Source organism: Rhincodon typus, chromosome 1, assembly GCF_021869965.1.
Source record: "Rhincodon typus isolate 14 chromosome 1, sRhiTyp1.1, whole genome shotgun sequence".
Lineage (NCBI taxonomy): Eukaryota > Metazoa > Chordata > Chondrichthyes > Orectolobiformes > Rhincodontidae > Rhincodon > Rhincodon typus.
This window is the reverse complement of record NC_063332.1, coordinates 100249378-100266589: the sequence shown is the minus strand read 5'-3', so window position 1 is coordinate 100266589 and position 17212 is coordinate 100249378. Positions and strand designations below refer to the sequence as shown.

General features: G+C 40.1%; 1 protein-coding gene across 3 annotated transcripts in view; it reads left to right on the top strand.

The window, feature by feature from the left end:
• Positions 1-17212, top strand: part of cc2d2a (coiled-coil and C2 domain containing 2A) — a 187689-nt gene that overhangs the window by 45311 nt on the left and 125166 nt on the right. For all 3 annotated transcript variants that reach the window (XR_007262507.1, XM_048599381.1, XM_020517151.2), the window contains exons 10-11: positions 7292-7495; positions 15012-15183. Coding sequence is in view for 2 of the 3 variants with exons in the window: in XM_048599381.1 (XP_048455338.1) it covers positions 7292-7495; positions 15012-15183 (376 nt within the window). In the remaining variant the exon portion in view is untranslated. The remainder of the gene's footprint in view (positions 1-7291; positions 7496-15011; positions 15184-17212) is intronic.

Sequence of the window (17212 nt, the reverse complement as noted above, 5' to 3'; positions counted from 1 at the left end):
GTGTTCCTCCAGCTCCACACTGTGTTCCTCCAGCTCCACACTGTGTTATCTCTGACTCCAGCTTCGGCAGTTCTTACTATCTCATTGTAAGATCACCTGGATACTATATGTAACAGTAATTACATAAGTCAAGATGTGGGGGGCTCAATTTTCATCTGAGTGCAGAGGCATAATGTGATGTATGAATGGCCGTATTTTTCTTTGGAGGAAATTCACTTTTTTTTTCTGCATTCCCAACACTGCACCATTTTCCTCTGGCCACTTTGTGGGTCATGAATATTAAATGTAAAAAGGACACAAACCTGCCCTTGCTGAGTGGGTTCCCCATTTTAATGGTGGATAAAAATTGGATTTTCTCCATTTTTGTTTGATGGTGTGAGTTCTTAGAAGCCCGTTAAAAGCACGTCAGGTTTGAGAATTCATGAAGAAAATGGAAATCTATTGAGGGGGTGTGGAACATCGTCAAAGGTACGTGAAACAATTCACAAACCTTTAAGTGTCACTATTATGTACGGTATTACAATGTAGATATGTTGTTAATGCAGTGATTCATTATAGAGATTTATCCTTCAAAGAAGAACTTACTCTTCCATTGATCAGCATTGTACATTTGTTCTCATGCATTACAGTGTTGCTGTAATGGAGACAGAGAGAGCACTAGAATACGGTGAAAAATGTCCTGTCAACTGGTGCTATCATCTTTTCTGCTGTGGGTTAAACAGTTCTGACCGATTCTAAAATTAACTGGTTTTGACACTTGGAAAAATATCTACTCTTGTAAAAATCTACCCACAGTACATTTGATTGACAGACACTCTGCTTTGATATTGAAATGAGCATCTTCCACTCTTCTTAGTGAGCAGCCTATTGTTTTAACAGCTGTGGTCATGATCAATCCTTTAGTTGAGTTTGAAGTACTGGTGAGCTTCAGTACAGTAGGTGTTCCTTTCATCTGAAAATTAAAGACAGTTTCAAGGAGTCTTAAAAACAAATTGTGTGTTTGGTATGGTTTCTGATTTTGTTGACGCATGCAAATTGGATTACAAGGGCTTTTTCATGTAGAAGAATGCATGTTTTTCTCATAGTATCGACGATTCACAGAATTTCACTACATGGATACAGGTTTTTCCACCAAGGATTATAAAATAATTTCTCTTGATATTGTGTGAAATCTGAAAATTTTACGTGCTGCATTCTGGGCGAGTGGCTATGTAGAAAAAAATGGGCACAGAGGTATCTGAGGAGACATAGGCTGACATAAATTTGTGTGTAGGGTGGGGCAGGGACAAAAAGAATTAGGTTCAGGGGTCTCTGATGCATTGGAAGCTCAGAATCTCTGTTGGTGAATTGACGTGGACCTACTAATCAACCACGATGTAAAAAAGCCAAACATAAAGTCACATTTGGATTGGTAATGCAGTTTTCAAAATGTGAAAGTGTGGAGGGAAGGTTTTCGCAAGCCCAGAGCTGGATTTTGGCCCATGTACCCCCTTAATGGTTTAAAATAGCAAAAGATGAAATTTAGAGAGCGAGGAGTCTTGCTAGAATGGTTGCTCAACATGCTCAAACAAATGCAGAATAGTATTCAACAGAATCAATGGAATGGTGAGCTACAAGTCAGCTGCAGTAACATTGGTTTTATCAGAATATATCTTCAACATAGTGTCCATATTCAAGTGCTAGAGGCACTGCTATGAAGAGCCCAAAGCTAATCCCTAATATAGAGGTCTGTGTCGAGATAAACTTGGAAAGTAGGCATGTGAGATTTGATTTTATAAATGACTGTTAAAGCTATGGAAAAAAGTTAAATCTGAAATGATACTTTAAATTTGAGAACAGGGCAGTGCCACAAATTAAAACAAATAAAATGTATATTTGGGACTGCTAGCAGGAAGTTGTTCACATCAGCAGTGATCTGTGTGTGGAAGCAGCCAGTTGAAGTAGTGGGGGTAAATATCCTGGTAACATGCATTACTCACTGGAATGGCAGATAAAGCAAGTAAAGACAGCCAAATGACCTTCCTTAGCTGTAACTGCCCAATAAAATGGAGATAGGAAATGCACAGCAGAACATATTTAAAAGAGGCGTCAAAATTTCTGAAAGAAAGGTGTAAAATTTGTCAAAGTTGGTCAGCCCTAATAAAGGGCCCCACCCAAAATGTGAACCCATTTGCTATAAAGCATGTCCAATGATCTTCTGCGCATAGTCAGAATTTTAATTTTATTTCAAATTTTCAGCAATTGTGTTTCTTAAGCTAGATGTTTTGTTTGAATTTAATGATGTGCTTCCACGAAAGGAAAACTGAAAGTCTCTTCTAAGAGAATTATAAATGCATAATTTTCTACATTGAAACATTCAGTATTTTTCAACAGTTTCTCAACTTTTGATTTGCCTATAGTTGAGATGCTCCAATTTGCCTCTTTAACTGAACTGGCCATTTTCTTCTTTTCCTTTTTTTTTATTCTTTTAGATGGCTTACACTTTGTCCAGAATAAAATAGTGTTGAACAGAGTTTTCTTTTCGTATATGTTAGTAAGAGATTCCAGATGGTGAGATATTAATGTTTGTGCTTAGTTGCCAAATACCATGTTTAATATTGAAACAGGATATTTTGCTTATAACCAAGTTTAACAAGAGTGATGTCATGTAATTATAATTAATGCTATTTATTAGCACCTAATTTCCTATTAATATGTAACTGAATTATGAACTAATAACTATTACTTCACATTGCTGGTTAGACAATGAAACATAGGCACCGGATACTGCTACAGACCCTGACAAAATTCCAGCAATAGTATTGTGCTCCAGAATTAGCTGTGTCTTTAGCCAAGCTGTTCCAGTGCAGCTGCATTGTTGGCATCCACGTGGCAATGTGAAAAATTTCTGAGGTATTTCCTGCCCACAAAAAGCAGGACAAATCCAACCTGAGATAGTAGGAACTGCACATGCTGGAGAATCTGAGACAACAAGGTGCAGGGCTGGATGAACACAGCAGGCCAAGCAGCATCAGAGGAGCAGAAAGGCTGATGTTTCGGGCCTAGACCCTTCATCAGAAAAGGGGAGGGGAAGGGGGTTCTGAAATAAATAGGGAGAGAGGGGGAGGCGGATAGAAGATGGATAGAGGAGAAGATAGATAGAGAGGAAACAGACAGGTCGAAGAGGCGGGGATGGAGCCAGTAAAGGTGAGTGTAGGTGGGGAGTTAGGGAGGGGATAGGTCAGTCCAGGGAGGATGGACAGGTCAAGGGGGCGGGATGAGGTTGGTCGGTAGGAGATGGGGGTGCGGCTTGAGGTGGGAGGAGGGGATAAGTGGGAGGAAGAACAGGTTAGGGAGGCGGGGACGAGCTGGACTGGTTTTGGAATGCGGTAGGGGGAGGGGAGATTTTGAAGCTTGTGAAATCCACATTGATACCATTGGGCTGCAGGGTTCCCAAGCGGAATATGAGTCTCCATATCGGGCAACCACCGCGAAACCGATATTCATTTCAAGCCCACCGACTCCCACAGCTACCTAGAATACTCCTCCTCCCACCCATCTTCCTGCAAAAACGCTATCCCCTATTCCCAATTCCTTCGCCTCCGCCGCATCTGCTCCCAGGATGAGACATTCCACTCCCGTACATCTCAGTTGTCCTCGTTTTTCAAGGACCGTAACTTCCCCCCCCTCAGTGGTTGAGAACGCCCTCAACCGTGTCTCCCGCAACTCATCCCTCACACCCCGTCCACGCAATAAGAACCAAAAAAGAATCCCCCTCGTCCTCACGTACCACCCCACCAACCTCCGGATCCAATGCATCATCCTTTGACACTTCCGCCATCTGCAATCCGACCCCACCACCAAAGACATCTTTCCCTCCCCACCCTTATCTGCTTTCCGGAGGGACCACTCTCTCTGTGACTCCCTTGTCCGTTCCACACTCCCCTCCAGCCCCACCACACCCGGCACTTTTCCCTGCAACCGCAGGAAGTGCTACACCTGCCCCCATACCTCCTCCCTCACCCCCATCCCAGGCCCCAAGAAGACTTTCCACATCAAGCAGATGTTCACCTGCACATCTGCCAATGCGGTATACTGCATCCGCTGTACCCGGTGTGGCTTCCTCTACGTCGGGGAAACCAAGCGGAGGCTCGGGGACCGCTTTGCAGAACACCTGCACTCGGTTCGCAATAAACAACTGCACCTCCCAGTCGCGAACCATTTCAACTCCCCCTCCCATTCCTCAGACGACATGTCCATCCTGGGCCTCCTGCAGTGCCACAACCATGCCACCTGAAGGTTGCAGGAACAGCAACTCATATTCCGCTTGGGAACCCTGCAGCCCAATGGTATCAATGTGGATTTCACAATCTCCCCTCCCCCTAGCGCATCCCAAAACCACAATTAGTCGTAACTTCTAAGTTACTGAAACAGACTATGTCTTCATGCAGCAGGATCTGAACAACAGTTAGCTTTGAGCTGATAAGTGGCAAGTAATGTGCATCTGAGACAAGTGCCAGACAATGACCGTTTCCAACAAAAAAGAATCTAAACAGCACTGCTTGACGTTGAATGGCAATGCCATGCCTGAATACCCCACTTGGGATTACAATTAACCAGAAACTGAACTGGACTCGCCGTAAATATGAGATAACAATGTGTAGAGCTGGATGAACACAGCAGGCCAAGCAGCATCATAGGAGCAGGAAGGCTGACGTTTCGGGCCTGGACCCTTCATCAGAAATGGGGGAGGGGAAGGGGTTTCTGAAATAAGTAGGGAGAGAGGGGGAGGCGGATAGAAGATGGATAGAGGAGAAGATAGGTGGAGAGGAAACAGACAGGTCAAAGAGGCGGGGATGGAGCCAGTAAAGATGAGTGTAGGTGGGGAGTTAGGGAGGGGATAGGTCAGTCCAGGGAGGACGGACAGGTCAAGGGGGCGGGATGAAGTTAGTCGGTAGGAAATGGAGGTGCGGCTTGAGGTGGGAGGAGGGGATAGGTGGGAGGAAGAACAGGTAAGGGAGGCGGGGACAAGCTGGGCTGGTTTTGGGATGCAGTAGGGTGAGGGGAGATTTTGAGGCTTGTGAAATCCACATTGGGCTGCAGGGTTCCCAAGCGGCATGTGAGTTGCTGTTCCTGCAACCTTCGGGTGGCATCGTGGCACTGTAGGAGGCCCAGGATGGACATGTCGTCTGAGGAATGGGAGGGGGAGTTGAAATGGTTCGCGACTGGGAGGTGCAGTTGTTTATTGCAAACCGAGCGTAGGTGTTCTGCAAACCTCCTTTTGGTTTCCCCGATGTAGAGGAGCCCACAACGGGTACAGCAGATGCAGTATACCACATTAGCAGATGTGCAGGTGAACATCTGCTTGATGTGGAAAGTCTTCTTTGGGCCTGGGATGGGGGTGAGGGAGGAGGTGTGGGGGCAGGTGTAGCACTTCCTGCGGTTGCTCCAAAAGCAGGTCAGAGGCTGAGAATTTTGTAACAGATAATCCACCTTCTGACTTCGCAAGGCCTGTCAAACATCTACAAGGCAAAATACAGGAGTGTGGTGGAATAATTTCCATGTAAATGGATGACAGAAGCTCCTAAAACAATCAAAAGACAAATCAATTCCCTTGTTTGGCATCTCCTCCATGCAGACCTTCAGCATTCACTCCCTTCATCACTGACACACAGTGGCAATAATGTATGCTGTCTATGAGATGCACAGCAGTCGCTCGCAAAGATGCCATCAATAAGACCTTCCAAACCAGTGACCTTCATGACCTAGACTTCAAAGAAGCAGTTGCTTTGGGTTAAAATCATGGGACTCCCTCTCTATTAGCACTATGGGTGTGAAAAGCACCACTTTCACTACCCACCCCATGGACTGCAGTAGTTCAAGCAGGCAACTCACAATCGATTAGGGATGAGAATAAATACCTGACTGGATAGTTGCGCACTCAAATAATTTTTTTGAAAAATGTCTTTAAATTATGCTTGGGCAAAGTGCATCTGATTAAATCAGAGCAACATAGTTGTACTTTGCTTTTGGACATGTATTTGCTATGTAACTTATTTGAGAAAGAATTTTAAAATATTATCCAATCTATATGCAAACTGGTAAATTATAATTCCAAGTCAATAAGTTCTTTTTTATGCAATGACTAAATCTCCCAAATTCCACAAAGTGAGAAAATAGAATTTTTAAAAGTCAAGAGACTATTTATTTTCCTTAATTGTATAATTCCTATTGGCACTTCCATGTTAAAGGGATTCTACATGTCAGCTTTTGGCTTTCCCTTCTATCCTTTCTGCTATATTTTCACAGATCGCTCTGTCACCCTAAAAAGTGTATAATTCATCACATATGCAACCAACTAAGCCCTTCATTTGGGTAGAAATCATTAGGGACATGGTCTTCAAGCAACTAAAACCAGTTGATTGTTTTAATATGTAGAGTACAAAAAGAAAATCTGAATAAACAGCACATAACCTGAGATTTCATGTCATTATTTGGATGCCAATGCTGGGGAGAGTATTGTACACTGGAAATTATTGATCCAGTTTACAGATTTTTGAAAATAAGGAAAATAACTGTATGAATAGTACACTTCCCCAATAATTATTCTGCTCTGTGAAATGTAGGAGCCATACAATGTGCCAGCGTGGCATATTTAGAAAATGTGTCATCACATTTTCATCGTAACACACAGTGAGGTTTCAGTACAAGTATTTATCTATTAAATGTTAGACTGAATTCAGTACCTGAGCATAATGTACATACTTTTACTGTGGTCTTAATAATTAAAAGAACTATAGATGCTGGAAATCAGAAACAAAAACAAATTGATGGAAAAAACACAGCAAGTCTGGCAGTATCTGTGGAGAGAAAGCCAGATTAATGTTTAGGATCCGGTGAAACTGCTTCAGAACCCTTCTATTTGTGATGCTGTGTTGAGATCGTATTCCAGTTGCTGTTAAATGAAGAGGAACTGAATTTGTAGAACAGTTTCCACTACTGGTACGGCACAACAATGGTTTAATATTGATAGCGGAAATGATGAAGAAGTGGAGATCATAATGACGAGATTTGTGGTTTTAAGGATTGATGGACTGGTACACATGCCAGTCATGCCTGATTTGTATTATTTCATACTTAGTCTCTCCTTGCAGAAGAAAAACATATTCAGATTTTGCAAAAGTATGAGTTTTTGCGTTTGTAGCAAATTTGTCAGCAGCATCACTAGTCTTTTCAGTTGAAAAATCTGCACATTTCTCAGCATAGCATTGCTGCTGGTTTGTTTAAATTGATATATTTATGTAATTTACAGGATGGGTTTCCTTCTGCTGAGGAAGCATATAACTTCTTCACCTTCAATTTCGACCCTGAACCTGAAGAGGCAGAGGAAATGTCAAAAAAGCAGAAACAACTTGGAGCACTTAAAAATATTGACCAGGAAGATGAATTGGAGGATGATGGGGATGGGGAAGAGTCAGCTGTCAGAACGGAAGTGGAGGAAGAAGAAGAGGGAGAGGTAAACAGTACAGTAGCATCTCAAAGGAAATATGAGTTGTCCATCCTTTTTGTGATCTAAATGCATGATCATACCAGGATAAATCTTATACCTGTTCCTTTTATAGTCTTACAGAAAAGGGAAAATTCAATCCCCTCTGATAATTAAACCAAAACACAAGCCCCAATTTTTTATGATGGGAGTAGAGATTCCCTTCTAATAATTACCCCCGAAACACCCAGAGAAGCTCGTCTTTCCCCTGGTAATCTGTTAAAAGACTACTTAAAGGAAAGAAACTTCCTGGTCCATTCTATAAATAGCAAGTAACAATTTATTTATTTAACCTTAACAATGAACAAATTAGCAGAATTACTAACAAACCAAACAATTACCCCTGAGTACTAACCATTTCCTAACTGAACTAAATTCTACTGGAATGCTGTTCAAACAAACACAAGTCCTGTTTATATAAACCCAATTAATAAAATAACAATAAGTTAAAACTTAATCTCTCCAAGTTTACAGCATGTGTCTTCCAGAAAGTTTCCTCTTCTCCCTTGATCATCTGTCAGGAACATCTTCTCTTTCTGCTGTTCTGTCTGTAATTTCTTCTGTGAGGACTTTGAACTAAAAAAAATGTTGTGGTACCTTTGGGGCTTTTTAGAGAGCTTAATGATTCTGTGTGAAAGCCACATTTATGTCTCAGATGGCAGGTTTGCTTTCACTTCAGATAGCAGTTGCTTTCTGTTGATTTTCCAAATGCCCTGTTTTTTTTATCTCCTTGATGACCTGTCCAATTCCTACACTAGGATTAGTCCCAAGTTGTCAACACCATCAAATTTAAATTCAGTTGGCTTTCAGTATCTAGGGCCTGGTTTAAATTAATTGGCTAAATTCAAAAACCTGTTGTCTTGGCAAAAATGCTGCTTTGCCTACTAACAGTATAACTCTTCAATACACATTTCGATTCATGAACTGTCTGTAATCTGCAGCTGCTTGCAGACATATTTTTCTGTATAAATCACCAAGCTTAGAAAAGCAGTCTATCTCTAAAAGGGACCACGCATTTTTATCTCCCGTATTATTTTTACAAACCCATTCTAGCTTCCTGCCTTCCAATTCATGAGTATTCTACACAACTTTTTAACAATGGTAATACTGTATCTTTTATTCTGCTTTGAATATTTACTGCAGTTTTTTTCAAGTACGTTAGCAATCAGCTAAACATGCCAAAAGATGAATAGGCTCCACATTATGGATTTTGCTCAGAATTAACTTTTCTCTTACTTTTACGTCACAACTTGAAAGGAGCAGAAGTATTTTAAAATAGCAGTTAAAAAGGTCTCTATTTGTACCTTGTTAGCTGTCCTCAGTTGGGACAGCCATCGATTGACAACAAACCTGCCAAGGATGTGATGTATGAGGTAATGATTGTGAAAGGGTTAGTGTGGGAGACTGAATTAAGCCACATGCAATCTGATGATGCCATATAGTTTTGGGTGGGGAAAAGAGGAGTTTTTCATTAGATCCTGACGGATTCAGATTAGTCATCATTGTCTGCTGGTTGTCTATGTAGACATAATAACTAAGACAATGTGACAAGTATCAATTGCTGTTATGCAATAAGCAACATAATGTTAAGACAATTTCCTCTTCTCATTAAGACTCGCTAGTGGTTCATCTTCTACCACTGATAACCAAATTAGCACTTAGACCCACTCTAGAAAGGTGGATTTCCCCTGATAACAATATTTTGATAAGCTTCTTTTGCAGTTCTGTAAGTTTCCTTTGACCATTTAGTTATTTCTCTTTGTTACAGTGCTTCATCAGAGGCTGTCTAATTTGTTTACAATTTTTTTTTCCAAGAGTAGAAAAGAGGATTGGGTTTTGTGGGCCAGGAGATCTGTATTCAAGTCCACTGACCCTGGAGATGTGCCAGTAGTATGCCCACAAAGTCTGCGCTGTTCCATTGGCTGGATGGCTAGCTTGCGAAGAGGAGAGACATCATCAGTGTGGGTTCAAGTCCTGCCCTGGCTGAGTTGCCTTGAGGGACTCTCCTTCTCAACCTCTCTCCTTGCCACCTCTCTAATGAGAGCAGCCATACCTTTTAACTTCTATTAGAGACATTATGTAACATATTTTATGACTACAAGATGCTATTATCAAGGAAGTCATACAAGATGAAAATTTCTTTTCCAGCTGATGAATAAAGTGACAGGACTAGAATCAGCTTATGAATCAGGATAGCACAGGAAACAAAGGTAGTTGACTCCATGTAAGTCAGTAACATTTTCTTTTTATCTTGCAAAAAATTACTTTTCTCATCTGTGCATCAAAGTAACAACCAGGATGTAAAATTAGCCAAAAAGAATTTTAGGAAGCAGCATCATGATTTGAATTGTGTGTGATAACTACAGAACATGTACCTCGATTAAAATATTTTGAAACTGCTGTGTAGCTAAGTTAACTTTAGTAATGTAGTTCTGACATCGTGAATTTTATCACAGAGCAGATACGTAGATCAGAGAAGGTTCAGCAAGGAACAGACACTTCAGCCAACCATGTCTGTGCCAACCATGATGCCATTTTAAACTAATCCCATCTACCTGCGCATAGTCCGTGTACCTCTATTGTCTGCCTGTGTCTGTCTAAATACCTCTTAAATATTGCTATCATATCTGCTTCTACCAGCTCTTCAGCAGTGTATTCCAGGCACCTAACTCTGTGTAAAAGAACTTGCCTCGCCCATCTCCTTTAAACTTTTCCCCCTCTCACCTTAAACCTGCAACCCCTAGTATTTGACATTTCCACCCTCGGAAAATAACTCCAACTAATCCATCCTGCCATGTGTCTCATAATTTTATGTAGTTATATCAGGTTACCCCTCAGCTTCCAAAGCTCTAGCAAAAACAATCCAGGTTTGACAAAGAAATAGTAGGAACTGCTGATGCTGGAGTCTGAGATAACAAGGTGTAGAGCTGGATGAACACAGCAGGCCAGGCAGCATCAGAGAAGCAGGAAAGCTGACGTTTCGGGTCTGGACCCTTCCAATCCCAACTCCCTACCTACACTCACTTTTACTGGCGTCATTCCCGCCTCCTTCTGTCTTCTCTCCACCTATCTGCTCCTCTATCCACCTTCTATTATCGCCTCCCCCTCTCTCTCTTTATTTCAGAGCTCCCTTCCCCTCCCCCATTTCTGAAGAAGGGTCCAGACCTGAAACGTCAGCATTCCTGCTTCTCTGATGCTGCCTGGCCTGCTGTGTTCATCCAGCTCCACTCTGTGTTATCCCAGGTTTGACAAATGTCTCTTTATAGGTACTACACTCCGATCCAGGTTATAGCTGGTAAACCTCTTTTGCCCCCTCTCCAAAGCCACATCCTTTCTATAGTGTGGTGACCAGAGCTGCACACAATGCTCCAAATGTAGACTGACTAAAATTTATACAGCTAATACTACATAAATTATAATGTAATACGAATGCATGAATTAGAATAAATTAGTTTTATTGTCACATGCACTCGAATGAGTGCAGTGAAAAGTTTGCAAAGTTGCTGCTTATGGCTCCATCTTAGGCACAAGGCACCTAAGTACAGATGCTTAAGTTTTTGGTGCAAAATTGAAAGAATAATAAATAAAAGTTCAGCATAAGAATAAAAGGTTTTTAAAAAATGTACTCGAATTACAGTCCTTTTTGCCCCAGTCCATGCCAGCAGGTATCCTCCAGATTGCACCAGGCCAAGTCTCCAGACAATGCCTGGGTTCAAAACTCCCCAAGGGCTCCACCTCCGCACAACGGCCCCAGGACCGCATCCCCCCCCACCCAATCCATCCCGGTCTGGGACGTGCCTCCCTCATTTCCCTCCGAGTAAGTTTTAAAAAATAAGAAGTTCTAAAAGTAAAACTCAAGAAAAGAGAAAAAAGTATTTCTGGTAATGCTCGATCATATAATTGTTTTCCTGTTTCTTGGCATTTTATTTTTCAATTTTACCCTGAAGGAATAAAATGACAAATGCTGTCATGAATGGGGTAACTGTCAAAGACGTAGATGCACTTTGCATATGGATTCCCAACTGCTTAAATGACTGATCAAAAAACGGTGTCCAAGTTTCTAAAAATGTTCTGTAACTAAACTGAGATCCTTGTCGATAACAGGAAAAGAGAAAATTACGCTATGATTGTCGCCCAGTAAAGAAAGTATGTCTCAATCTTTAGGTTTGATTTGCACTTCACTAAATCTCACCCACTGTATTTGTTGCTCACAATGTGGTCTATTCTACACTGAGGAGGCGAAATGCAGACTGGTGACCATTTCGCAGGGCATCTACATTCTGTCCGCAAAAATGAACATGAGTTTCCTGTTACCTGCCACTTCCACTGTGTTCCCTGGCCAACATCTCTGACTCAGGCTTGCTGTAGTGCTCCAGCGAAGCTCAACGTAAGCTGGAAGATCAGCATCTCATTTTCCACTTGGGATCCCTGCAGCCTTTGGGATTCAGTATTGAGTTCAATAATTTTAGGACCTGAGCGCCTTCTCCCATGTCCTTACCCTAACACCAGGACATGTCATCACATGGACTGCTACCATAAACAATCCTTTGTCAGCCACTAATGGGCCCTATTAGCAACTATTGATTCTCCCGTGCTGACCTTTACTCAGTCCTTTTTCCGTTCCGACTGTGTTTCTCCCTCACTGAGCTCCATCTCCACCTATTGTTTATTCTTGCCCAACGCCCCCTCCAACCTATCTTCAGCATGTATACCAACCTTTGCCTTGCTAAAATCAGTTCTTAAGAAGGGTCACTGGACCCAAACATTAATTTGTCTTTTTCTCCACAGATGCTGCCAGTTTTTCTTTTCAGCAATTTCTGTTTCTGTTTCTGATTTCCTGCATCTTCAGTTCTTTGTTTTCTTTTTGTAGAATCATCCATTTTTACTCACAGAAGATGACAATACCTATTTCACTTGTAGAATACAGGAATTCTCTTTTTTTTAATTGTAAAAGTGAGGGGAAAGCTTCCAATACAGGAGTAAAAGCATTGCCATAGTGCAGAACTAAAAAAAAAATCACATTAGGAAGACATGGCAATAGAACTAATGAGGTCTGGAACATTTAGTTTCAAAGATGGGCCAAATGGAACACAGAATTGGACTTCTTGGAGTAAACAATTCTTTATATACAGATTTGCTTTCAAACCAGAACACTTTTCACTACTATCAATACTGCAGAGACTTCAGATTGCAAGAGACAACCCGAGCATTCAGTCACCCAATTTACAGTATACCCAGATAAGAGCTCATTGACATATCCTTAACTGATGCAATTCAGAGTACAACACAGATTGCTGAGCAAATACTCCTCTAACGTATTTAAGTCTGATATAGATGGTTAGATGACTCAGAAGATGCAAGTTCAAAATGACAAATTTATTTTCTTACTTTCTGAAGAAGAATTTGTGCCACTGACTGAGGTCAATGCCAAGCAAGATGTAATCCTCAATTATCTTAATTGAGGAAGCAAACATGGCTGTTTCACTCGTAATAAAATCACTGAAGGATAATCAAACCAAGTTAATCAACAAATTGAAGTTAGAGATTTTATACACTCCAGAAATTTGCCAGCAGATTAAGAATAAAAAGTTGCTGATACTGTTTGAATACATTGTGTGTACAATTGCATGGAAACCAGCACTGAAAAGGGATAACGAGCATACAAAGATTCAGAGCGTGGTCAAGAAGGAATGATTGGATTTAATGATCCAGGATATTGCAAAAAAGTGTTTGTTTCACAGAGCAGCCATCCTCCACAATGGAAGTTCATGAGATTGCAGATACTCCAGTTATTGTAATGTAGCAATTGCCTGTTTTAGCTGAAAACACATCCTTAATGAACGGAATCCAAGAGAGAAAATAAACAGATTTATATACCTCACATTTTCAAGAATAGAATCCACATCAACAGTTTTGCTCCCAGAGACCTGCCATTCTTCCCATGTTTGTAGAGAGCTAATTTTGAGAGAATTGTGCATCCGTTAGACCATCATAATTTATGAAGTCAGAGATTTGGGGCAAGATGGATTGTAGTAAATGTATAAGTCTAAAATAGCAACGGAAATAAGCTTGGGAAAATCTATGAAAACTTCAAGAGTCTGTGCTGAGGAGTACCTTAAACATCACCTATTACAGTGCTGTCATATGGGCTTGAGGATAAAGAACTTCTGCCTAAGCCTTCATCATAGTCTCTGCAATAATGTTTATCTGATCAGTTTAATTTGTACATAGAAGCTATCATGCAATACCATGCATTTTCGTTAATACCTCTTCTCATTAGACTACCTTTTTTTGTGTGTGAATTTTACTAGACCAAGCAGACTCTGTGGATCACAATGAGCAATTCTACCAGGCAAGTCTCATAGCATGATGAGCAGTAGTGGGATTTCATTTACCAAAGAAAATTCCAAGGAGTTTGCAACATTTATTGATCAGTTTTGTAAATTATTCACTGGAGAAAGAGAGATATATTTCTAGAACTCAGTTTTTGGAGTTTCTTTGCTTCATTGTTATAATCTGTCCTATCCGACTTGCTGCTTTCTTTCTTACTGATGGTGTGGCTGATCACTGAGTACAATTCATTGATAGCCTTTTAGTACCACATCTAAATAAACCATATCTTTATGTAAGCACAGTGGCTATTAGCAGACTAAACATTTCGAATAAGAGTCAGTGGGCGAGATAAGATGACTGAAGAATCTGTTTTTAGTCTCTTCCTGCCCTTTTGGGATTCTTCAGATTGACTTCCCCAGTGCTGTATTATGCAGAGCAATTACTTTTGATTAATTATAGGATTTAGGATGATGATTTGCTCACCCTCCCCTGCATTCTCCACAAGATGATCTCAATTATTTGAAAACCAATGCTATCATAATGACAGAAAGCATATCCAAGAGACAGGCACTTCAGGCATTTCTCCAGTCCAGAGTGCATTTGGCAAACAATGTCACACTGTCTCTAGCCAATATTATTTAAATGCATGTATGACATCGAAGGACCTAAGGAGAGACACAGAACAAAAAGATATTTGGAGATATTTTTTACTTTAAACAAAATCTAACATTTTGTACTATTTTCAAGGTTATATAACATTAAGTTTTTTGAGCCAGATTAAAATGTACTCAGAACCTCATTTCAGTGTATTCTCTTTGAAAAGAGACAACTGTTCCACAGTCTTGATAACATGTATTATTACAGAAAATGTCCTAAAGTTGTTTCAGAGGAAGTGTCTTATCTATAACTGAGAAGTGTTTGTTATGTTCAGTTTTGTGGATAACTTATGAAACTATTGATGCATTTGGCAAGAATAATGCAACATATGTTTAAAGAAATCTTGAATTCAAAACAGTGAAAAATAATTTACAACCTTTTACTAACTAAGCAAAATAGAAGTATTGTTAACGTTCAATATTTAGGAATTTGTAATAGTTTTGCAAATATTTCTTGGGATCTATAATAATACTTTGTTCTCCCTTGGTTATTCTAGGAAGAGGATCAACCACTTGTAAAAGATAACATGGATGATGAGGATGACTATCTCTTCATAATTGATCAGACAGCTCGTGATTTTCTTGTAATAAAGGCTCCTGATTATGAAAGCTACTATAGTCAACAACAGAAAGATAAAAAGGTCCTTTTTACCCCCAGTGTTCTTACAGGTGATACATGAAGTATAGCTTCTGGCATGCATTAATGACATTCTACGGTTACAATAACTGATTACATTCTAGGGCTTATTTTATAAGATTAAGAAGTTTCATTATTTAAATAGCATTTTGTGATATTTGCAATGTGTAAACACTTGTCTGAAATTCCTTTCTTTACTTTTTAATGAATTAACTTATTTTTTAAAAAAATGTATGTCTTTATTAAAATACCAGGCAGATGTATATTTCAATGAGTTTATTAATAATTTTGAACAGTGATTTAGCCAAAATAGGTGAATGCCTGAGCTGTAGATTGAATAGTTGTGTTTATTTAGATACTTCCTAGTAATTAGTGTTCATGGTATGTATTAACCCTTTACATTGTACTGTGTTAATTATTAGACTACGTGATCAGTGATGTCAGATGATAACACATTGCATGGAACCAGAACCTGAGTGTGTAGGACTTGAGAGATGTCCTAGCGTGATCCCTCTGGTGTATATGTATATTTAATGAAAGGTTGTTGATATTCATTAACAAACGCTTGACAAACTTTTATCAACAACCCCGATATGATTTTACTATGTGGTGGCAAGCCATTTACAAACTGCTTTGGTAAGAGTCCTGAATGGCACCATGGAAGGTAGAAGCATTGAAGCCATCAGCAACGCAGCATGAATTCCCAGGGAATACGCAAAGCAGTAAGCAGACGATCATTTGGTGCTGTAGAGAGAGAGAAGCTCAAGAATCAATTTAAATTGCCTTTCTCTTGGGTATGCATTCCTTCATGGCAATAGCCATGGTTTACAAATAATTGAGATCATTTGGAGAATGCAGGGGAACATCTAACTCTGATAGTCAATCAAAAGTAATAGCACTGCATGAGGCAGCATTGAACATGTCAATCTGAAGAATCCAAGGTGTCAGAAATAAAGTATAAAACAGATCTGCAGTATTTTATCGTGCAATGACTCTTACTGGAAATGTTTATTATTTACAACAGTCTGATACTAACCACCTTCTACACTTATATAAAGAGAATGTTCACACAACCAGTGCACCAGAAAAGCCTGCAGCAAGGAACACATTGATGTCTCACTGAAGAAGCGTCACCAGAGCCGAAACGTTAAATCTGACTTCTCTTCACAGATGCTGCCAGACCTGCTGACCTTTTCTAGCAACTTCTGTTTTTGTTTCTGATTTACGGCATCCACAGTTCATTCGGTTTTCACAACAACGTGCAAGTGTCCAAGCATTTGAGGATACTATGAAGCAAGACGCACACTTCACGGGTATATATTTCAGACCGCTGGATTATCTCTGCTACCCTGATCTCAAGGATCCACAGCACATTTGGTTTTGCTGACATCATAGTTAATGTCTTGGAAACTAATTATATTTCAGATGAAGGAGCTGTAGTGTCCATTCTTTTGGATTCCACACCGTGACTGAAGTTTGACCTGTATCAACCATTTGAGGGTCCAGAAGCTTTTTCAATATGGGAATGCAGGCAGGTGACTGCTACTCTTATCAGATCTGTGATACTCTATATGCCATTTTTGATCATCATAGCTACTTATTATTCTTAAACTCTTGCATACCTTGAATATTCTTTATTCAACAGCGGCAGAGGAAGCTGGAGTTGCTGCATTATGCTGTGAAGTAGTTTTCATCAATGAAATTCTATCCATAGGACCAAAGGTGATTTGTGCAAATCAATCATTTCTTTTAGAAGAGTCCAGATTCAAAGAAAGAAGTGTAGTCCGGCCAATGAGAAGGATCATAAGCCATGGGATGATGTACTAGATTTACATTTGTTCATTAATCATGTAAAACATCAAAATAAACGTATTACAAATGTTAATGATTTGTTGGAGGATGTGGTTCTGGATTTTATAATGCTTTTTGAGGACAGTACAATATCAACAACCCTGGTGAATTTTCACTATTTCTTTGAGTAACATTAGCGTCTTGTTGCCAGTGTTGATGCAAAGTTGCATTTGTGTCACAGTTGAACTGAAGACACACATGCCAGACAGT